The 24,291-nt window shown below is 47.7% G+C and overlaps 1 protein-coding gene and 1 pseudogene across 1 annotated transcript; both read left to right on the top strand.

The window, feature by feature from the left end:
- The first annotated feature begins 4,385 nt into the window (after positions 1-4,385).
- DUSP29 (dual specificity phosphatase 29) lies at positions 4,386-24,079 on the top strand. The gene is made up of 3 exons (XM_015245553.3): positions 4,386-4,654; positions 14,330-14,550; positions 23,825-24,079. The coding sequence occupies exons 1-3, from the start codon at positions 4,413-4,415 to the stop codon at positions 24,067-24,069; spliced, it is 708 nt and encodes a 235-aa protein (XP_015101039.3). The 5' UTR covers positions 4,386-4,412; the 3' UTR covers positions 24,070-24,079.
- On the top strand, positions 9,503-10,243 carry LOC102538001 (large ribosomal subunit protein uL30 pseudogene; annotated as a pseudogene).
- Positions 24,080-24,291: the final 212 nt, after the last annotated feature.

Here is a 24,291-nt window from a genome sequence, read left to right on the forward strand (position 1 = left end):
TTATTCCTGGAAAGAGCTCCTCAAAGGCAAGGCCACGGTTTCATGGAGGGAAATGGCACTCCAGGCCTTAGAGGTCAAGTACCACTTGGCCTCTGTGTTCTCTGTTATCATGGTACCTTCAAAAGTTTTCAAATTAGCAGCATCTCACTTTGGGTTCCCTCAAAGGCAGACCTTGAGACCAGGGTTTGGGAGCAAGTTGTTGATTTACAAGGTGCTCCAAGGAGTGGGTAACTCCCTGATCAGCGCAAAGACCAGAAAAATACCCTCAAGCTGGGAAACACAGCGGCTTGAGGGAGGAAGACTTTGGTGTATAAGGGAACTGTCCACTTACACTGCAGCGATCTGAGCTGAGGAATGGCTCCTTCCTCGGGCAAGGAGAGCCTCTGCTACCACTGTCTGCCGATTTAAAAATGTTAAATCGGCAGACTTCTCACAAAACTCTGGCTTTCTGACTTTTCATAAAAATATCCAACAATCTGGGCTTGCCTTCCCACATAGAATGCCAAGCTGTTGCCCCAGCGGGGCACTTGCTCTCTACTGTGCCACAGTCCCCGCCACTCCTTGATGTCTCCTGCCTGAGGCCAAGAGTTAGGTTTTTGCTTGTTTGTTTTGTTCTTTAACAACCAGCCCACTTCCCTCCTCTACATTACCTGCCTGGCCCCTCCAGGAAGGAGCCTGAGTTTGCTATCCTTTGAGGAAGAGGCAGGCTGATGCTGCACATACAGGCTAAGTAGCCTTCAGGTTGGCGTTTAGTTTCCTGGGACCAAACCTTCAAATATGAAGCTGTAACAGGAACCTGGAGGCCTCTCTTGACAACCTGCCCAGCTCTCATTATGACATTTAGCCTGTGATTGATATGGTATGTGTCATCGAGACCTTGGCAGTTAATCTCTGGGTCGAATCTATGGAAACCAAACAGAACAGATTTGTCTTCCCCTTCCATTTTGGCTGTGATCTGGGAAACAGACACTCCTGGCCTCTCGGAGATTCAGAGATTTGGGAGCCATGCAGAGAGGGATGCACACGGGCCGCCTTCAGGATTTGGAAAGATTACAGGTCTGTGGTTTCTGGACGGCTCTGCGCTTTGTTCTCTTCCCCCATCAGATCTGCACGCTGGAGGATAATAGATCCCAGAGCTCCCTCTGCGTGCCAAGCCGCTCCGGGTAGACCACACCACTTCCTCTTCTGTCTGGAAATCCAGCCGAGGCTTTCAGCACAGGGATGGGGAAGGGGACGGGGATGGCTCCTTCCACAGTATAATGAAGGAGGACCAGCCTTAGCAAGGGTGAGGTCCACTTCAGTGAGCAAAAGTGGAAGGCAGAGGTTCAGAATGCAGTTACTCCAGCATCTTCCTAAAATCCCTTCTTCTGCAGCCTCCTCTGGCGGCAGAAGGATTCAAAATGGTCTAAACCTCCAAATTTACATAAATGGTGCCCAGCTTCGACTCACTTCGACACAAGAAGAGCTGGTGCCAATGGACGGGCTGAGCTCCAGATCTTTCAAAACTCAGGAGCCTTGGGTCTGTAGCGGGGAGAGCAGGTCTATACTCCTGGGAGACTGAGGGGTCTGGCCGGCTCCCCCAGCAGAAGTTTCTGGCCATTCCTTGAAACAACGCCTCCCTTGGTGACTGTGAACGCCAACCCGCTACAGGGGACTGTCCATCCTGCATCCTGCTCTTCACTCACCCTCACCTCCTCCAAACTAGCCCAGAGGCTCTGTCCTGCCCCATCAGCTCCAGCTGAGCCCTAACACAGGGCCCACAATCTCATCTATTCACTCATTCCATTCACTCCCCAGGCCATTCTTTCGCTCAGCAAATACTTTCTGAGCACCTCTTACATCTCAGACGCTGAGGCTGTGACTTCAACGTGGCTCAAAGGAGCCATTTCAAGGAGCCTCGTAGTAAGGCTGCCCAGCCCTCCTTCGTCCCAGCCCCACACCCTTACTTTGGGCGAAGGACCTTCAGAGAGAAGATAGAAAGCATACGAGCCTTCCTGCCCTTCTCTTGACTCAACAGCTCCTTGACTCTTGAACCACATTCTGTGGCAATTATTATCAAATGTTAGTCAGCATCAGACTCACCTGGGAGCTTGTTAAAATACGCATTATTGACTCCTACGCCCCACCCCTGGTCCAGCCTGTAACCAGGAAATCTGTATTTTTAGCAAGTGCCAGATGATTCTGAGGGAGGTGGGCTTTAGGTCACCCCTCGACAGACTCCAAAGTAGGGTCGCGTCTGCAGCCATTGTCCCCACCCCTCAACTCAGAATTCTGCAGGAGAAAGTCATAGATCCTGGCCTCCCACGATCCCCAAAGATACTGTTAGCCAGTGATCCTTTAATTCATCTAGGGTGAACTTGGGAGAATCAAATTTCCCAGAGTGGTAGTTTCAACCCTTTCCTTTTCTTTTAAAAAAAATTTAATGAGAAATTTCAAACACACACAAAGATAAACGGTAACTACCTTGGACCCGTCATGCATGGCCAATCCTGCCTCATCAGACCGACAAGTATATCCCCCACCCCACGCACAATATACCATTATGTCTTCCAATGGTATTATTTTTGAAGCAAATCCCAGACATTATATCATTTCATCTGTGAACATTTCAGTATGTATTTCTAAAAGATAAGGCCCTGCGGTATAATTTAATTGTCCTTCGAACCTCCTGCAAATTGGTTGTTAGATCTAGACTCTGAGGACTCTGATCAAAGATTCAGGTTTCCCTTTGGCGAGACTACTTTGGTGGTGGTGGAGGTGCGTTCTTCCATCAGAAGGCCTGGAACGTCTGATCGTCTCTTTTCATGTTGCTAGCAGTCAGTTGTCAGTGCCCACATTCATCAGCTCATCAGGTGCTGTAAAGGGGTGACTTCTTCCTTCTTTATTACCTGGAATTCTTCTATAAAAGAAAACTCCCCTCATCTACCCAGTAGTACAGTGTGTATCAGAAAGGAACGACAAATGCTAGATTCTTTCCCTTCACTGACCTGTCTCCAAAACGAGCTGGTTCCCTAGCGTCTTCCGTCAGTGAATAATTGTTTTAAGTATCATTATGATTTGAACGTTTGATGCGTTTCTATCAACAGCAGTTATTTTTCTTATTCGTGTTCTAGTTGCTCCATTACTGATGAGTGGGAACCTCTTGGAGGTGTGTTCTGAGTCCTTCCCAGAGGATCCTAGTGGTCTTTGAAGCTGCCAGGGCTTTTTCACATTCTTTGTAAGTCCCAGCCTGCTCCTCCTTGCGCTGCAGCCTCCACCCCGATCCCCGCCCTCTCAGCAACTACTTTTTTCTCAGAAGACTAACACCTTGTGTCACAAACATTTATAATTTTCCTCATCTCCAAAATGGAGATAGTCATAGTACCTATTTCTTAGGGTTGTTAAGATTAAATGAGTTAATAATAGTTGTAAAGCACTTGGAATAGTGCCTGGCACAAAATAAGAGCTACATAAGTATTTGTTAAATAAATGAATAACACTCCCTTCCCATCACTCACCCCCACGTTTCTCAGTCACTCCTCCCGCTCCTCCTTCCCTCCAGTTCAGAGCACAAGTTTAATCTCCCTTCCCAGGCTGCCTGAGTGCAGGTGTACCAGTCACTCAGCCCACGGAACACGTGGTGCCTGCTTCCACAGTGAATTCATTTCCTTGGGAACAATGGAAACTCTTCACCCACATTCCACTCACAGAGACTGGCAAGCTCTCCAAATACACGTTCCAATCTGTAGACACAGCTTTTGAGCTTGGAACGTCTCTTCCAAAGCCCTGGTAAGTTAGCACAAAGGCCAGCCTCCCAGTGTGAAAGCAGCCAACATTGACTTCAACTTCCTAGCAAGTTGACAAACCCTCATGCAGCCAAGTTTCCTTCCACCCCAAGACTTCTGAAGCCCTGAGAATGTGGTGTGGCTGCCCAGACCACACACGCTCTGGATTTCCAGGTGTGCTCTTTCCACGGGACAACAGCTTTCTGCTGATGTTGAACACCATAGGCCTGGAATTCCAAGGACCTTCTGGGCCTGTTTATACGGGTTCAAAACGGCCCAAGGCAGCAGATTCCAGTCAGACCAAGGAAAGAGTAGACACCAAAAAAAGGGGGGTAAAATTGAAAAGAAAGGAGCCAGGGAAGGGGAGTTTTTAGACCCGAAACCTGTCTTGGGTCTGCGGCAAATGCACGTCGGCCCATGTTAGGGGGCACCCAGCATACTTGCTCTGTGGGAGCCTGGAATGTTGGGGAAGTGTTTAACCGCCATCATGGCCTTCCTTGTTGACCTCTGCAGCCTGGGGTGAGGAAGCAGGAGCCCAGCAGGCCGGGCACATGCCTGCCGAAAGTTCAGACCCACCTACCCTAACCCCTTTTCCTAAAGCCCCTTCCCTACCTCTGTCCCTGCTAACCTCAGTCCTGACCCTCTCTCATGACCAGTTGCAGAAAGGAGAGAAAATCCCTTGGCTCCAAAATGACATCCAGAGAACCAAAGACAAGCCTCCAGAATGCCTACCCGTCTGCCAAGAAGCTGCTATTGAAGGTGGAGGAGGAGGGGGAGATGGAGGATTACTGCACCCCAGGAGCCTTCGAGCTGGAGCGTCTCTTCTGGAAGGGCAGTCCCCAGTACACCCATGTCAACGAGGTCTGGCCCCAGCTCTACATCGGCGACGAGTAAGTGCCCAGGCCCAGCCTCACCTTCGGCCTCACCCAGGAGGAGGCATCCAGCCTTCCCCAGGGCACAGCACTCGCCACCTCCTCACCATGAGCTTTTGTTTTTTAGGTTGGTTCTGTGAGAACTCTTTTAGTTAGGGCTGGGTTTACTTTCATATTACAGAAAACTCAGAAAAGGGGCTTAAGCAAGATAGAGGCTGGTTTCTCTCTCACGTAAAAGAAGTGCAGAGGAAGGGGAACGGGGGCTGGCTCGGCGACTCCAGGGTCCTCGGGGCTTTGGCTCCCATGCTTGGGCTCCGCCATCCCTAGGGTGTGGCTTACCTTTTTCAAGTTTGTTTCATGGTCTGAGATTGCTGGTAGGGCTCCAGCCATCAACTGTAGACTCTGGACCACAAGAAAGTACAGGGAAAGGAAGAGCAAAAGGATATCTTCCCGAAGGGAAGTCCCGCCCAGGACTTTTGCTGCCCCTAGCTGCAAGGGAGGCTGGGAAATGTAGTTTTCTATTTTCGCTGGGGATAAGACCAGCAGGAATAAAGTCAGTTCTCAGGGTGGTTAACACAACAGCACAGCAACCCACGTGTCAAGAAGTGTGACCTAGCAAAGTTGAGGTCATGTCCCCTCCTCTAGATTTTTATAGCCACCATTCCTCACTCTTCAAACAATTGGGAAGTATCTACATTAACAATAGTAATGCTTATCATTTTTGAATATTGTGTGCCAGGCACTGTGCTAAGCATCTTGCATGCATGATCTCACTTTTTCACCATAGTCCAATGAGAAAGATGATCTAATTACTCCCATTTTGAAGATAAGGAAACCAAGGCACAGAGCACTTAGGAAACTGGCCCAAGGTCCACAGCTCACTATGTGGCTGAATGCTGGGATTCAAATGCAGTTTTGCCTAACCCAGGAGTTTTCATTCTGACACACACCCCTGCTCCTCCCTCCATTCCCCAGGATTCCAGCTCATGGTTTATCTCTCCAAGGAGCAGATGGTGCAGGGCCCCTGCATATGTGATTTTAATAAACACTTTGCTCCTTACAACCTAGACAAAACTGTCTTCTCATGAGGAATCCAAGGGCAACATCCCTTTTCTTTTCTTTTTTCTTAATATTTTTAAATGGAAAAAGTTACAAAAATTACATGCCTTTTAATACTAAATTAAATAGAGGGTTAAAAAAACCAACTGCATAATCTCCCTTTGTCCTCTCTTAATTCTGCCACTGAGTAACCAGTGTAGTTTACTCTATGTATGTTATTGCAAACATAAGGAAACATAAATATATATTTAAAGGATTTTTATTTCTTCTAAATAAATTTTAGGCCCTATCTGGAATACTGCCAGACTCCTGGCAGAGAGAAAAGAGAGACATGGCAAATCCCAGACTGACTCGGAAGTGACACAAGACACTTATGCCCATATTTCATCAGCAAAGCAAGTCCATGCCAAAGCCTCATGACAATGGGGTAGAGAAGTGTAATTCACCCCTAGGGACGGCCAGTGAATATTCTAAAGGATGACACCCAATCTACCGCAGCCACAACCAACTCCAGGTGCAGGGGCTTTGGGCTGGTCTTTTCTCCTTCCTGGGCCTCATCTCTAAAAATGGTTACTGAGAAGATTCAAAGAAACAGTGGAGTGTGAAAGCATTTTGTAAACTATGAAGTAATAGACAAATGCAAATGTTTGTGTTATTATTGCTACTTAGTGAGAAAGAAACCTAGGAAGGTAGGTCAGGGTCAAGGGAGTTTATTCAGGAAGACACTCAGTGTCTGAGCACGACAGAAATGGCCTGGTTAATAGAATGACAGACAACAGGGTTTGATGCAATAAGATATGCTTACCTCCTTGACATCTGACCATAACCTTGCTTCCTTTAACCAAGGAAATGTCACTGACCTTTCAATTCAATCCAGCTCTGCCTAATCAAGCCCTAAGATACACACGCACATGCACAGTCCAGGCAGGCTGCACGATCAGCGTGTGTGACCCACGTGCACCGTGCAGGGAGAGGACTACGGTCAGCATGGCTGGGTGCCTGTCCCCATCTCTGCTCAGGGTCCTCCCTAGACACCCACTAACAGGGTTACTGTGACTCAGAGATGCTGACTGAGAAAGCAGTTAGTCCCGCTGCCAGTGGGACCACACCGAGGTCACACCCTGGCTGAGAGCAGGCACCATTGCTTGTGTTTCTTGGTCTCTTTGTAAGTATTGCCCAAAGCAATGAAAACCTCAGAGTCACCTCCTCATGCACAAAGCCCCGGTTTTAACTTGGTATTTGCATTTAGGTTGAGGTTTTCCTTCCCCTAAAAGCACCTAAGATTTTTAAAAGCCAAGGTTCTAGAAGTGAGGGCAGTCAAGACCCAGGAATGAGAATGGATGTCCTGAGGGCAGCCAGAGCCACCAGCTATTCTGGAAGTCAGACCTGCAACGCCTGGGACCTACTGGGACCATACTTAACCCCACGAAGCAGCTCACTATTTCCCCCTCCTCTCTCCTCAAGGGCCACTTTATGGAGAAAGACAGGATGGCTGGGCATCTGTTCCAGAGCCACGATGTCTGGGTCAAATACTGGTTCCCATGTGGCCTTGGGCGAGTCACTCAATCTTTCTAAGCCTACAAGCTGTGGCTTCAGTGAATTAATACATATGATGCTTTTAGCACAGTTCCTGGCACATCCACTGAGCATGAACTATTAGAGATGTGGTAGGTTCTGGAAATTCGACTCACAGTGTGAGAAGAAGGTGAAGAAAACAGTCAGTGCGCTTTGCCCCTAAGGGTCCCACTGTGCTGAGGGCAGCCCTGGAGCAGGAAACACCCCGGTCCAGTTTCTCCCAGGAGATGCTATCACGAACCCAGGGTCTGGTTGGAAGTAAGGGCCCTCCTAATGGGCCTTCTCCAGCCAACTCCCTCCACAGACACTGTCCTGGCCTTCCAGGGACCCGGGCAGCCTAAGGCCTGAGGAGGCAGAGCTGCATCAAAGCCTTACATGCCTGTGGGTTTCAGAATTTCTAAAGCATTTTCTCAATCCCAGCTTATTCCAAGAAACTTGCCAAATGGGGTGCCTGGTGACTGCAGGTTCTGTCACCTACCAGCCCCAGGAGGTCAGAGATGGCCCCACCATCACCACCACCACAGCCTCATGAGAAGAGGCTATCGGGAGCGGCTTGTGGCTTGTGTTTAGTGTGCTGGGTCAGTGGAGTGGTGGGGAGATCCAGGCCACACAGCCACTTTTTGGATGTCGCTCAAGGGCTCAGGGAGCAGCCATCCCCTCCTACCCATTTCCCACAACTTCGTAGGGGGTCTGAATCTGCCCGTGGGAACGGCAGGGACAGCCTAGAGTAGAGCTAAAGCCCTCGAGTGGGATTCGGGGAACCGAGTTCAAGCCCCCAGTGTGGGTGGTCACTCTGTGTGGCCTTTAGCAAACCATCTTATTGTTCAGGGACTCAGTTTCTTTATTTGTAAAATAAAGGGATGATTTCAAAGGTCCCTTCCAGCTGTAAAGTAACATTCTTTAAGAAATGTCCTATTAAATAGATTATGCTTTATTAGGTTCAAGTACATACTTGTTTTATTACTTTTAAGTCATTCAAATTAGATTCAAATTAGGTTAACCAAGTGTTGCCCTCCAGAGAGCCAGGGACTGGCATCGATGATGAGATAAGAATAATTCATCACCTCTTATCAATCAGCGGTCCCTAAATGGGTGCTTCAAAAGTGCTTGAGGATGCTTGAAAGCAGTAAATTTCTGTAATTTAACTATTCTCACTTTAATCTCATTCACATCTTTCATTTGCTTGGCAAAAATCTTTCCTTCTTTCTTTCCCTCTATAGTCAGCAGGAGGGAAAATACCCTGGCTAATGTCAAAGTGATTGTAAATTCCCAGGCAGGACAGCCTCCCCACAGTAGGGCTTGGCTGAAACAGGATAATTGAGAAATCTCTCTTCCCTCTCATGATAGAGGCATCCCTGTGAGCCAACACCAGGGCTCTGCGAAGCCGCTTTGCTGTGCAAATGGTGGCCTAAGCAGGACCTTATTTTTATTCAAACCACAGTTGCTTCCAAGTTCTGGCTTTGGGGGTCACCGACAGCCTCTCCACAAAGCCTGACTCCCAAATGCCTGTGGCCAGCCTCACCCAGCCCGAGCTGGTTTGCCAGGGGTCTCCCTGTCTTGCCCTTTCTGCTTTCCTGCTCCCAACCAGACCAACAGCCGCAAAAGCCAGCGGCACCTCCAGGGCTGGCCTGTAGTCGAGAAGGCTGGAAAGTGAGGTGAAGCCAAATCAACTGCTGGGACAGTCCTCAGCTTAAGAGAGGACCTCTCATAGGTACACCTGGACAGCCGTTACCTCTCCCCCATGAAAGGAAAAAACTAATTCAGCCTCAAGGCACCAAGTAGGGCTAAAAGTTGACCTGCTTCTCCAGGATGGGGCTGTGGCAGGTTTAGGATGCAGTGAAAACAATGTCAAGGTTGAAGTTTTCACATATTGAATGTTACCTGAAAGAACTAGAAAACCTGGACTCTGAACCTCCAAGTACCGAAGGCAACTGAGGTACAACTGGTGGGCACCAGTCATGGGCAGGGGTCCCAGGGAGAGGAGCCGGTGGCCTTGGCCTCACTGGGCCTTTCACACTGGGTGACAGCTTTGCAGCGTAAGCCTCAAGCAACGTCAGCCATTTCCTTTCACCGTAGCCAAATGCCTCGCCCAATCATTACTAAACAGCATTTCTTGAAACCAAGCCTCCAATGTATTGTCCTTCCCCTCATAGCCTTCATCCTCGGAGGCCTCAAGCAATCCTCAGAGTGGGGTAGATAATGAAGATTTCTAGCCCTTTCCCAGCTGGAACCATGGAAGGTACAGAAGAGAAGAAAAAGAAGGTTCCTGCTGTGCCAGAAACTGTTAAGAAAAAGCAAAAGAATTTCTCAGAGCTGAAGATCAAGCACCTGAGAAAGAAATTTGCCCAAAAGATGCTTTGAAAGGCAAAGAGGAAGCTTATCTATGAAAAAGCTAAGCACTGTCATAAGGAAACAGGCAGATGCACAGAAATGAAGTTCGAATGGCCAGGATGGGATGAAAAGCAGGCAACTTCTACATACCTGTGGAACCCAGAATGGCATCTGCTATCAGGATCAGAGGTATCAGTGGTATGAGCCCAAAGGTTTGAAGGGCATTAGGAGCTTCTTTGCCTCCATCAGATTGTCAGTGGCACCTCTGTGAAGTTCAACAAGTCTTCAATTAACATGCTGAGAATCACGGAACCATATATTGCATGGGGCTACCCAAACCTGAAGTCAGTAAATGAACTGACCTACAGGCATGGTTATGGCAAAATCAGCAAGATGCAAATTGCCCTGATAACGCGTTGATTGCTCCATGCCTGGGTAAAAATGGTCTCTGTGTGGAAAATCTGATTCATGAGATCTATACTGCTGGAAAACGTTTCAAAGAAGCAAACAACTTCATGTAGCCCTTCAAACTGTCTTCTCCACCAGGTGGAATAAAGAAAAAGATCCCCCCACTGTCTAGAAGGTGGACATGCTGGCAACAGGGAAGACCAGATCAACAGCCTTCTTAGAAGGATGAATTGAGGTATCTACCATAATTATTGTTGTAATCTGGTCAGTTAACAAACAGTGACTACTTTCAAATTGGAAAAAAAAAAAAAGAGAGAGAGAGAGATTTCTAAGGAGCTAAAAACACCGAGACCACCTATGTCTTTGCAACAGTCTCTCCTGAGAACTAAGGACATCACATCAATAAAAAGCATGGTGTATATTCACACACGGAGTGAATATATGATAGGTTCATTAGTGAAATTTTACAAAACACAGATAGGCAAAAAGAAGAAAATGAAAATTCTCTGTCGTCCCATTACCCAGAGACAACCACTGATACCATTTTGTTATACATCTTCCGACTGCTTTTTCTCCCCTGAGTTTATCTTTTAACCTTTCAAAGAAACCTGAGTATTGCATCACTCAACTTTACAAGAATCCTGTAAGGAACGTACTGCCATTGTAATTGGTTCTATTTAACAAATAAAGAAAACGGAGGGGCCCTGAGGCTCCGTTGTTTCGGTTCATGTGGCACTTTACGCTTACAAACTACACCTGTGAGCCCTGTGTTTTCTGAGGGGCCTCATAACCGAACAGCTTCATCATCAGCAAGGAACAAGAACACCCCCTTAATCTTTATATAAAACATACGAACCCATGAATGGAAAAACAACTGGAAGAACTTATGTCAAAAAGCAAACAGTCTATCTCTAGGGAGAAGAAATACAGGTGTTTTTGTGTGTGTGTGGGAGATATGTTTTCCACATTCTGCATGGAGCATGTGCTAGTTCTGTAATAAGATGACTTACTACTTTTAAAATGAGTAGATTACGTACATCTAGGATTTTTCTTAGCCAACCAGAAACTGAGGGTCCTGCATCACCTGGATTCTAGAAGTAACTTCTTTTTTTTTTCTTTTTTGGGAGGGGACATAATTATGTTTATTTATTTATTCATTTTTAGAGGATGTACTGGGGATTGAACCCAGGACCTCATGCATACTAGGCATGCACTCTACCACTTGAGCTATACCCTTCCTCTAGAAGTAACTTCTTAACCCTGTTTTTCTTCTGAGATTTTCTCCTTCAGCAGAGACACATGTCTTAGTCTCTCCCACATATCCGAGCAGGTGGCCCTGAAAGCTAAGAAAATAAAATAATGCAGGGCCAGGCAGCACCCTCTGACCCCACCCCACTCCCAGTAATGGCTGGGCGAGGCGTCTGGGCCCACTGGGGACCTGCCGCTATCACAGCTGCTGTCCCCTAAGAGTCCTAAGGGTCACTCAGTATATTTGCAAATCCCCATTCTGCCATGGACACCCTTCAGAGCCCTCACCTGGACTCTGAGTAAACCAAGCTGGGGGAACCTCCAGAGAGGTGTGTGAGGACACCACCTCCCTTTCCCCACCCAGGTAGCCACAGAGCCTCAAAACCTGCCACAGGTCTCAGATACCCACCAGGTCTAATCCCCCCCCCGAGCCCCTTTCTCTCCCTTAGACACAGTCAAAATCAGCTCTGAGGGTAAATGTGGAGGTGTTGAACAATGAGTCCTGCTGCATATCTACCCTGGTCCTTGACCCCCAAAACAGCAAAGTGCAAATTGTTATTTACTCAAACTGCCATTTGATTATGTTGAAAGCCAGCTGCTGAACCCAGGGAGAACAGTCTTTATGGTGGGTAGGAACTTCCTGACAAGGACAGTTAATTTTAATTTTTCCACTGAGCTCAACCTCAAAGTGAGGTTGATTGCTACTCAGCAAGATGGACTGCATTAGTGGAGGCTTTAATTGAGCACAGATCTGTGTCCCCAAAGCATAATGTTTGTTGTATACATACTTTGGGACAAGAAGAAAAATGAAAAACAGACCTTTTGGAGGAAAAATTGGAAGCAGAATGTATTTCGTAGTCAGGATGGCAGCCCCAAAAGCCAGCTGGGGGGCTTGGTGGAACTCCCCACCTCCCCATGCCTCAGCTCCCATGAGCTGTTTGCAAATGTTTCTGAAAGCTCAATGCCTGTGTTTAGGTCTCTTTTTCCAAAACACTGGACTCGATCATGCCTCCTCTCATGACCAACAAAAAGCTCCAGGATGCCAGAGGTAGATGAGGGGCCCTCGGCCGAGGGACCATGGCATATGTTTCTGCTGCACGGAGCCTCCCAGCCCAGGATGCTGACCCATGCTGACATCCAAGACACTCACTTCTGTCCATGTCCTGTGAGTGGCCTTGTGATGAGTCCTCAGCGGGAGCATGCTGCCACTTTTAGTCTCTCACTATTGTGGTTCCACCAGACCCTTGTCCCCTCTTCCCTGAGCCTAAGAACTACTCTTCGTGCTGTTGAGGGAGTTGTCATCTTAAAGCTCAGACAGGATCCCCCTCCTCAAACACTAGCAAAAGGTCTCCCAGACCCCAAATACAGATCCTGACCTCCAAGCACTTCGTGATCAAATCCCACACTCTCTCTTCAAACCTTTTTCTACTCTCCTCTCACATCCTATGCTCTGGCCAAACCAGTCCCCTCAATCCCAATCCATCAGCAAGTCTGCTGTGACTTAGTCCCTAGCCACCTTTCTCTCTTGGCTGTACAACGGTGACGGCCTCCAACAGAGCTCCCCACTTCTATGTTTTTGCTTCTTTCCAACCCAACTCCATGTGTCAGCCAGACTGATCTTTAAAAAAGCAAATAATGCTCACCCCTTCCTTAAACTCCTCTATGGCCTGTGGCATTCCACCATACTTAGAGTAGCATCCAAACACTTCCCTGTGGCCTACAGGTCACACCATGACCCAGCCCCACTTCCAACTTCCTCAGGTACTATGATCACCCTCACTACTACAGCCACACTAATTTCCCTTCTGTTCTTAGCACTTGATGTCTGTTCCCTCTGCCTGGATGAAACACTTTCCCTCCAACTCTTCCCCTGCCTAAGCCCTTAGCATCCCACAGTCTTAGCTTAAATGCCACTTCCCCATAGAGGCCTTCCCTGACTACCGTGCCTAAAGCAGGACCACAGCCACTCTGCACAGCTCTTACTGCTATCTGAAATTATCTCATTTACTCACGTATTCACTCTCCCCTTTAGAATCTAAGCTTCCTGAGGGACCTTGACTAACTTGCTCACTGCTGCATCATCAGTACCCAGGACGGTGCCCGGTGCACAACAGATTCTAAATTATTCATTTGGGGATAAATGATTGATCAGGAAATAAACGTTTCCTGAAAGGCCTTCATTATCTCCAGCCTCCATCCCTTAGGTGGTGCTATTTCTTTGGCTTTGCCTTGCCTCCCTCTGCCCCTCTGTTACAAAGTGCTGACACCTGTAGTCAGGCAGGCTCAAAGCGCCCTCTCCAGTAAAGTATCCCCTGTCCCCTATAGGCAGAAATCACTCCTGCTTCCTTTGCTCTGCGTTGCAAGGCCACCTACTTCAACATGACTTTACTCTTTGTTCCTGGAAATTCTTGCCTAGAAAGGTAAGGCTAGAAACCAGAAAATAACCTCTCTGTTGGCTTCAGAAACTTCCCAGAATCAATTCCAACAACCGACAGCTCTCAGGCAGCTCTCCTCAGAACAATGCTTTGCCCAACTAGGCAATGATTCACTTATCAAAGCAAGGGTTTTGCACTGTGTTCACAAATCTCTTGAACATCAAGATCAAAAAATTTGCCAAATCCCAATCAATTACTCACACTGAATGACCCATCTTAAACCACTCGTTCGAGTTCCAATCTCCAAATCTCGAGCTGAAGGGTCTCCTGAGGCCCTGTGACGGTGGCCCCCTCCCTTACATTCGGCTTTGTGTGATGGACACGTTACTCTGATGCCTTAGAGGCGATCTAGCAGCTGAGAGCCCACTCGTGCGACCACTGTGGTGTCGAGCACCAGTCTTCTGTATCTGGTGAATGATGAAAGAATGAGGAGAGAATGAATAGCTTACCCACTCCGCCTTCTCGAAGCGGCCGAGCCGGAAAGAAAACAATGGCACAGTCCTTCCTTTCAGCGGCTAGGCCTTATTTTAGAAGCCAGAACAGACAGCCGGAACCCGTGGGCGGCGCCCGAGCTTCCCCCAGACCCAGGCCAAGGAAGGCTCCGCGCAGCGGGCCGACCTCTCTCCCTTGCACGCAGGGCGACGGCGCTGGACCGCTACGGGCTGCAGAAGGCGGGCTTCACGCACGTGCTGAACGCGGCCCACGGCCGCTGGAACGTGGACACGGGGCCCGACTACTACCGCGACATGGCCATTGAGTACCACGGCGTCGAGGCCGACGACCTGCCCAGCTTTGACCTCAGCGTCTTCTTCTACCCAGCGGCCGCTTTCATAGACGCTGCGCTCCGATACGATCAAAGTAAGAGGCCTTCCGCCCGCCCGCGGCCCCGCCCCAGCCCCGCCCCACCCATCCTGGTGGGAGGAGGCATCTGCACACTTTAAGCTCCCCTGGCAAATCCTGCTCTGCGGGGGCGAAGTGTTGGTGAGGGTGGAAATGTCTGATCCAGTGCAGGCTGTGAGCTCCACTGGACTTGCTGGTGGGGCTCGGTTCTTGGTTGCTGCTGTAGGGAAGTTCGAATCAGGAGGTCTCAGAGGAGGGGCCTTTGGCCTGATTCTCTCTTCCTTAAGGCACAGCAGCCATCCTTCGAACACCTGGGGTGGTTTGGAAGCCCTCAAAGCTGGAATGTGGCTGAGACACTAATTGTGCATGGGCCCAAACCAGACTAATACCCAAGGGCCTGGACACCAGAAAACCCTCAGGGAGCTGACTTGAGTGGGAATCTAGCAGAGACTTCGAGTTCTCCTACCAGACTACCAAGCCCATACTTCCCCATCGTCCACCCTGAGTCATTTTTCAGTCTGGCGAACCCTCCTGTAGAAAGCTGATCTATTCTTTATAAGTGGCAAACTATATTTGAGGATCTGAGTTTTGCACCCATGATGTCCACGTTTTCCAAGTTTAATTAACCATCTTTTAAATCACAGTGCTAGTCTTTGTGCTCAAAATGCAGTTTTAGCTGCTCCAATCCAGATAAGCTACAAGACTATTTTGGAGAGAAGGGCACAGTGTAGGTATGCATCCAGGTGAGACAATATGTCATGACTGCTGCAGACTGTAGTTCAGTGGCATTCCCTAGAGACCAGAGAGACTTCAACTCCCAGACCTGTGCTCTGACTCCAGCCCCATGTGTCACACTCTGCTGTGGGGCCATCACATAATTTATGGTATACAGTTTTACTGAAAGCCTTTCTTGCCACAAGTGGTTGGGGATTACAAGGTTCATTGACTGACCAACTGGCCGCTTCAGGAACTGCACCCCGCAGCTGGGGCTAGGCCAGGTCTGCTGGGCAGTCCCAGACCTTGTCATTACTTTGGTTCAGAAAGCAATGTCACAGTGAAAAAAAAAAAAAAAAAAGCTGAAGTGCTTGTCTTAGGGGATGCCTCATTTCAAAGTCATCCTTTTTATGAGTCTATTTATGGACCATCTTTTGTGTTAGGCACATTCTGGGTTTCCAAGCAGGATCAAAAAGCAACTGGACTCTGACTCATCACCATGAGGTGAAATTCGCCTCACAGTATTTGAAGTTAACTGAAAACAGATTTGACATGAAAAAACAAAAAGCTCCAACCGCACAGTCCTTCAGATTCTGTTTAATGTGCTCACTTGCCATTACTGTATCTTCAACCTTCCCCTTAATGATAGGGGTCTGGCTGGCTTTGGAGAAGACAGGACTGGGTTCAAATTCATGCTGCACAACTTACTAACACTGTGACTTCTCTGAGTCTTGGTTTCTCCATCCGGTGATGAAAATATTTACCTTGAAAGGCTATAATGAGGATCAGCAGTAACCCACACAAAGCACTTAGCGTAGAACCTGGTGCACAGCAGGCTCTCAGATGTGTTTGATAAAGAGAGGTCGTGCACCGTGAAGCGCATAACCGCTTCAGCACGTGCACATCAGCATAATAAAGTTCCCAATTCCCGAAGGAGGAAAAAAGGAAAAGAGACATTCCAACTTTGAACTATAGTGGTACGAACCTGACCGCTTGCCAGGTTCCCGACACAACATTTTAGAGCCTGCCTCCACTGCTGGATTAGGAAAGAGTGGGCTTTGGGGTCATATGTTTAGGCCTGGGCAGAACGCAGAGCACCCATGTGGAGATGTCAGGTTGGTGTGGCTCATGACAGATAGACTGGTGGTGTGAAGCGCCTAGCAAAGAAAGGGTCAAGAGGGAAAAGTGTACACCCGGGTCAGAGGACACGCAGATAGTGTGGGCCTAGCAGGACAGGAGCCTGTTGCCAGGTGAGAGGCTGGACTCCCTCCTCTGTCCCTTTGCATCTGCCTCTAAAGATGTCCTCAAGCTGAGGGCTCAAACACCAACGCTTCAGGACCAGGCCTAAACGAATGAAGCTGGCTGCATGGAAGGCTGTGGGGTGTGTTAGAGGGTGCTGGTGGCTATGCTGAGAACCCCATGTCCCCTGCAAAGGGAACAGCTGCTGCTCAGTCCCAGCCAAATTTGTCTTGTGAGACTCAGTGCCAATGTGGTGGATGTGACTTTTCAGGAAATCTGGATTTTTAACATAAAATCACTCATTTTTTAAGTGTTGGCAACAAATTTAAAATGTCCTACACTGGAATTTGACACAACATTGTAAAATGATTATAAATCAGTAAAAAATGTTAAATAAATAAATAAAATGTCCTAAAATGCTGCAAAGGCCAAAGAAACAAACAAAACCCAGTGGCTGTCACCTGTGCCCAGAGTGATCATGGTAACAAAATAAAATGCCTGTCAGCTCAGCAGTGACTTTGTCACAGACTCCACACATGGAGGTGGCGTGTGCCCAGCCTTCACAGCACATGCAGTAGGCAGCCTGGCTGGGTCCAGTTGTACCCTGCAAACCCAGGGGACACTGCTGTAGCATTTTAGAGCCAGACACACTCGTATGTTTCTTATTATACTCTTGATGTAAGAGGTGTTGATGGACAGTCTGGCCAAAAGGCAAGACATGCTGTTTTCTTCTCTCTGTCTTTTCTGTTCTTCCTTGGCTGGTTTCAGCCTAGTGTGCACTGCTTCCCACCCCAGCCCCTCACAGCCAGTCTTGCTCACTCCTTTTGAAAAGCATTCCCTGTGATACTGCAGAGCCGTACTCGTGGTCTGGAATCAGCCCCATGGGGCGCACTCCTACCTCTGCCCTACCGGGATCTGACCCTTCCAGAAAAACTCACCAGGTAACATCAGTCACCCCTGAAAAATCTTAGAGATGATCTAGTCCAGTGTTCTGCCCTGAGAGCTGGGAACACTGAAGCCCGAGGTGCCAAGTGATGTGCTCAGGGTCGCAAAGCTAATCAGAGGCCAAAGGGAGTCCGTTCTGTCACTCAGGCCTTGCAGAAGGGTCCTTTGCCCTTATTTTGAGCATCTGGTGACTCTGCTGTAAATGAAGTTACCAAATATCATGGAAGGTGAGACAGTCAAGCTGGTTATAGAATCTAAAAACCTGAACTTGTCACTCTTCATCAGAAAAAGAAGTCCTGACAAAATACTGCCCCTTCTGGCCTGTCTTCACTGCTCCTCACACGGCATCCTCACAGCTGAATTACTGTGGTTTTAATTTAATGAAATCTTGGAAGAAATCTCAGGGCAGATACCAGGAGGCTCTAAAGATCAGAATTGGGTATCACCACTTTCTCACTTTCTTTTCTTTTTCTTAACCAAACAGTCCCTAGGCTGCTTTTGAAGCCATCTTAAAATCTATTATAGATAAGGGAGGTATGAATAAGTAAGTGAAGTCTGCATTGAAGGCTGATTCTCCGGTGCTTCTAAGTTCTAACCAGATCAGATTTTCAGAGCCTTTTAAGGGTCTCCTGACCCACTGCAGCACACACAGGCCTGCCCCTGACAGTTCTAAAACACACAATGGATCCTTTTTCTGAGGACTTCCACGTGTGCAGAACTATTCTGGGCGAGGTATGAACTCTGCCTTTGCAGGTTCCAAGGTAGCAAGTGGAAGACAAAGGGCACCCCCTAAACCAAGGAAGTGGGGTGAGGTGAGTTGGTGAGTAACAGGCTTGGCCTCCATGTCTGATCTGAGTGACGAAGGCAGACCTTCTGGTCACCAGTAAAAACATGCCATTAGGGAGCAGCAGAGATTCTGGATTTGGGTTTTCTTCATAAGATTGTGGGAATTCACCTTTTGGTAAAGGCCAAAGGAGAAAGATTTAATTGAAATCATCATTTCTCAAATGAAGATTTGTGGCCTATCAGAGGGTCGTAAAATCAATTTAGTGGCTACGACCAGCATTTCTTTAAAAAAGAAAAACTGACTAGGTTAGGAAGGAATAGAAGACATCAGCATGCATGGCATGGAATAAAATCACGAATTACTTTGTGACACTCTTGTCTGATACACACCCATTTGTGATACCCCTGGAGCATCCAAGGGCTCTGGTGTCAGGTTGCCTGAGCTTGAATCACGATTCTGCCACTTCCTGGCTATATGACTTGGACACATCACTGCTCTGCACTTCAGCTTTCTCCTCTGTAAATGTGGGGTTACTAACTTTATCTGCTCCATCGGATTGTGGTGAGAATTGACTACAATGAACACATAAATTACCTGGAAGATATGGTGGGGTGGCATAAGCCCACGTATGTTGTTAGCTGTGAATTTCATGACTTCAGGGGAGGGCAGGAGGCGAGGGTTCACACAAAAGAGTTTGAAAGCCACTAATCTAGAAAATGCCAATGCTGGCAATGCTGCCTTGGCTCCAGACCCTCACTCTCCCTGGCATCTAACTCAGAGAGAGCCTCCTGCTTGCTCTGGTGTGGGCCGTGCTGGGAACTTGCTTTCTCTTCTGAACTCCCCTAAAAGAAGTTTTTCACCATCCAACACTGGGCCCCAAAGGGTGGTGCTTAGCAGAGCCACAGAGCAAAGAGGGAGCAGTGGCCTGAGTGTCTGGGGACAGGCCCTCTGCCTCAGGGAGGCCCACCACACGCACAGGGCTGACAGTATTAGCGCTGCTGTCGTAAAAGCAGAATTCAGCTGGGAGGAATTCCATCTGGAGCAGAGCACCCCCATCTCCTTTCCCCTGCCTCTCCCCAACCCTCCCTTCCCCCCTCCGCTCCTCCCCCTCCTCCCACTTTACAGACTTCAGGCTCCCCAAGGACTTAATGAACTACAGCTTTCGTCTGTTTCAAGTCTTTAGCCTTGACAGAAAGAATTACCCTTTTTGCCAGGGGAGGAAGAAACGCTTTAGTTATCAGCAGAGCTGGCAAGGGGCCAGGAGGCCTCTGGAACAGTCTCAGGGGATTAGAATGCCAGAGGAAGACATTCCACTCCAGGAGCATAGGCATGCCCACAAGAGCCGGGCCAGCCTTCCCTGAACCCCAGGCAGCACTAGAGAGGCCGCCCTGCTTCTTGCCCTCTGGCCTGTCCGGCCAAGGTGCCAAGGGAAAGGCTCAGCGGCAGGGATGGGCCACCTGGTTAGTCTGCAGAGATTCGTGAAAATGAATAGTGGTAAAAGTCATAGTTCTTTATGGGGCACCTTCTGTGTGTGTGTGTGTGTGTGTGTGTGTGTGTGTGTGTGTAGAGGTCACTGATGGGGGTCCTCACTGTCAGGCAGGGTGCACAGGACTCTCTGGCCAGGGTGGGTGGGGAGAGAGCATCCCAGTGCCTGGCATCCGGCCCTCTTGGATTTCTCATGCTGCTGCGGCTGCTGATCGTCACTACTGTCCTGGGCGTGGTCCCGAGGGGGGTCAGCGTAAGAGGAAGGCAGGGGAGCACGTCCACTCAGAAGTGTTCTTTGCCAAGCTTTTCTCACCTCCTTCCAGTTCTCCATAAACTCAGCGACATCCACGAGTGTCTTCTTGATCGTCCTTCTGGGCCTCGAGCCTGAGACTCAGGAACAGGACAGCATTGGGGTCACACAGCTCAAGCTACCCCAGCAAAACCTACCCCAGCAAAGAGCTCCCACAACCACAGGAGGGGGCCACCACTGGGATGACAGTGGTGACAGTGCTGGGGACAGCCAGAGGGGCTAATCTATTACTTCCTGTTCCCAGAGTACAGGCACCAGTAGCCACCACACAGTAGGGCCTCAGTAACAAGTTGCTTAGAACTATTTCCAGCGATGGCACCATCTTTCTGGGTGAAATCTGGCAAGTCATTTCACCTCTCTGAGCCTGTTTCCCCATCTGTAAAGCAGGGATGAGGATAATGAAACTGGGAAGGTTGTATTAAGGATGAAATGGGATAAAGCGTGCTGATGCCCTAGGTGAGCTCTAGAGCGCCACCCGATGGAGGAGTGAAGGATGGAAAGCTGCTTCTCATCGGGCTCAGCAGTCGCCATTAAAGTGGCCAAAGGGAGCCTTTTTCTTCTTGAGATTCTTCTAGATCTCCAGTTTTCAAACTTTATAGTCTCAGATCCCTTTTACATTCTTAAAAATTATTGAACGACTCAAAGAGTTTTTATTTATGTTGGTTAGATCTACAAATATTTACCCTATTGGCAATAAAAACTGAAAAATTTTTAAATATTTATTCATTTAAAAATAATAAAGTAAACCCATTGTACATTAACACATGTTTTCATGAAAAATTGTATCTTCCAAAATAAAGTTAGGGAGGAGAGTGGCTTTATTTCACATTTTTGCAAATCTCTTTGACGTTAGGCTTATTAGAATTCACATGGATTCTTACAACTCCTTCTGCATTCAACCTGTCGTGATATGTCGTCTTGGTGGAAGTATATGAAGACAATCCAGCCTCACTCAGATATGTGGTTGGAGAATGAGGGATATTTTAATGACCTTTTCAGATAATGGTGGATATTCTTCTTTGATACTATACCAAAACTTGACAAGTGATAGCTTCTTAAAGACTAACTGTGACATGGAATCTGAAACCATATCAATAAACTTCATACTCTGTTACATGAAAAGCCATTGGTCTGTCTTGCACTTTTGAATGAATTTTCTTACCCGTGCAGAATCTTGTAACATCTTATGTTGATCATGTGGAAAATATTGGTTCACTAAGTTTCGCTGGTCTTCCACACGTTAATATTTTTCATTGTATATTATGAAAAAACACATTTGTTAATATCACCGCCAATCTTAACAGAAAAATCTTAAAAGTATTATGAAACTGACAGTCTCACAGTGGTAGATACAAGTTTTCCAAAAATCTAATTTTTTTGCTCGAAAGCTTGCATTTCATCACTGGCAACAGATACTGTCGATGGTTTAGTTTGATGTAATAGGCTCACTTTGTTCACTTTTGCCAAATACGCAAGTTTGAATTACCATGGTATTTCTGTCACTCACTCTTTTAAGTAAAAATGGTGTTTCATGGAACAGTGGCTAATTCAGCCTGCAACTCAATCTCCCATAAGGTTTTCCTTTAGATAACAATTGTCCTTTGGTCTGCAGCCAAAGTGCTTTATACGTACATCCCATTTCATCACACAGGATATTAGGAAGTGTAACCAAGGGCTGAAATTTGATCACGTTAATTTTCACTGCTTCATCAAGGATATTCTTAAGGGAAATTGGCTTGGTTTTTTTTTTTTCCCCGAGAATGCTTGGTGGTGAATGCCATGATTCCTAGTACAGTCTGGTGCCTCTGCCTTGCTTCACACTAAGGCACCAGCAGCTCTGCCCATAGTTGCCTTTGTACCATCAGTGCAAATGTCAACACGGTGGAGGAGGCAAGTATCACCATAGCACTCTTTTGAAAATAATGTTAACCCCATAGATCTCCTGAAAGTGTCTTGGGAACCCCCAGAGTCTTGGATCCTGCTTGGAAAACCTCTGGTCTGGATGACAGTTTGGTAATCTAAGTTGTAAGAATATTCATCCCCTGGTTTTACCACATGACATACTAAAACTATTTTATTTTATTTTTTAAATCTGACTGTGTGATTTTTACTGAATTGGTTTTGCTCATGGCTGATCTGCTCTGCCGCCCCATCTGACAATTGAGGAAGTTGAGGCTCCAGAGGCTGGGTGACTTACCCCACACCCAGGTGGTTAGTAGCAGAACTGAGTCTGGGGCCAAGGCCTGCAAGAGAGTAGGCTGGGGTTCTGCAGGCTCCTGAGGCCACGTGGATGCGCGCAGACTCCACGGAGCAGATGCACCCTCTGTCTCCGCAGCGCAAAGGGCCTTTGGGGGCTGTGGGGAGCTCTCTGCCGATCCGAGGACGAATGCAGCAGCACTGCAAAAGGTGTAGAAAGCAAGCATTCCTCGGAGTCCACCTTCAGCCATGGATGGGACGGAGTGCATCCTGTTTACAGTGGATTACAGTTCATCCAAACAGAGGAACTCTACGCAGCCACGAGAAAAAATAAAGAGAGAACTCTTCACAGACTGATATACAAAAGTCTCCAAGGTATATTGTTAAATGGAAGAAGCAAGGTGTACAAAAATGTGTAAAGCTTACTACCTTTTGGGCAGGAAAGAAGACAAAAAAGATGATTTTCCTTGTCTATGCACAGATGCTTCTCTGGAAGAGGAAGTTGGTAATACTTGTTTCCTTGGGGAACTGAGGAGCTAGGTGGGAGGGGGGCTTTCCAATGGGCATCATTTTGTACCTTCTGAAATTTGAACCCTAGTGGCTGCCCTATTCAAAATAAGTAAGCATTAAGTAAATAAATACTATGGCTATGAATATGTTATAAATATAAATCAATTAAAAGTGAACATTAAACTCAAAGTTATTTCTCCAGCACCCTGCTGGAGTTCTCACTTGGAGGTGCTTTGGCAGGTAGTGTAATAGAAAAGATTCCATATTTGATCTGTTCCTTTGGCTTTAACCCTGTGCCCTGTTTCCTAGGCTTAGTCTTGCTAGCTCTAGACCTTTTGTAAAAGAATGTTGCCTTTAGCCTGTCTGGTAAATTGGAGAGCCCATTCTCAAGACTCTGACCTTTAAGGATATTAACACTTTTGCGCTTATATAAAGATAACAAGTTGCAGAATAGAAAATAACGTTTGTTTTGTTAGAGTTTTTATAGGGACACCATGACCTGACTCATGTGGACAGCTGCAAGAACAAAAAATTCCTACAGCAAGAAGTTCGCAACAACCAACCACACACCCTCCCCTTTTTAGTATAAAAACAGCCTTAATTCTGACTTGGGTAAGATGGTTCTCCAAGACATTAGTCTGCCATCTTCTTGGTCTGCCGGCTTTCCAAATAAAGTCGCTATTCCTTGCCCCGACACCTCTTCTCCAGATTTACTGGCCTGTCATGTGGCGAGCAGAGCAAGTCTGGACTCGGTAACAGTAGGAAGCATTGGTTTCATTACCTCCTCTTCCTTACCAAGGCAACAATAATAACATCTGTGATTTACTGAACTTTTAATACGCACCAGTCTGTACCAAGTGCTTTGCACTAGCTGCCTTCACAGCGACCTTAAGAAGAAGATGCTGATAGTATTCCCATTTTACAAACGGGGAAGCTGCGGTTCCCCACCACTCAGTAACTTGCCCAGGGTCCTACAATAGTGGGGGAGAGAATCAGGATTTGAGCAGGCTCTGCCTGAGCACCCCTCACCTCCTCCCCACGTATGCCCGAACCGCCAGGCCACTTGCCTACCAACGTGGGTTTTTCTTCTCCCCACTCCATTTCAGATAAGATCCTGGTTCACTGTGCCATGGGCCGCAGCCGGTCGGCGACCCTGGTCTTGGCCTACCTGATGATCCACAGGAGCATGACCCTGGTGGATGCCATCCAACAAGTGGCCAAGAACCGCTGTGTCCTCCCCAACCGGGGCTTTCTGAAGCAGCTCCGGGAACTGGACAAGCAGCTGGTGCAGCAGAGACGACAGGCCCAGCACGGCGAGGATGGTGAGAAGGCTGGTGACAAGGAGATGTAGGGCCCCCCTCGTGGATCCTAGAGAATGGCGGGGGAGGGCTGAAAATTACTCTGGCCTGTGGCTTTGTGTGTCACAGTGAAGGGACGTGAAACCAAAGCTTGACTCTTTCCAAACCATCTTAAACTTCCCGGGTGCAGGCTGGTGAACAGGGAGGGGTTCACAGCTGCCTCTGGGACAAGTCCAGTGCTTGGCTTCATGGCAAAATGGGGCAGCCGGGCTTCC

The sequence above is a fragment of the Vicugna pacos genome, chromosome 11 (assembly GCF_048564905.1).
Source record: "Vicugna pacos chromosome 11, VicPac4, whole genome shotgun sequence".
Taxonomy (NCBI): Eukaryota; Metazoa; Chordata; class Mammalia; order Artiodactyla; family Camelidae; genus Vicugna; species Vicugna pacos.

Bases quoted from the DNA above. Each gene is read 5' to 3' on its own strand.
- DUSP29 (XM_015245553.3), top strand. From the start codon at position 4,413: ATGACCAGTTGCAGAAAGGAGAGAAAATCCCTTGGCTCCAAAATGACA. The intron at 4,655-14,329 runs GTAAGTGCCCAG...CCTTGCACGCAG, and splicing joins CAGCTCTACATCGGCGACGA to GGCGACGGCGCTGGACCGCT. The intron at 14,551-23,824 runs GTAAGAGGCCTT...ACTCCATTTCAG, and splicing joins TGCGCTCCGATACGATCAAA to ATAAGATCCTGGTTCACTGT.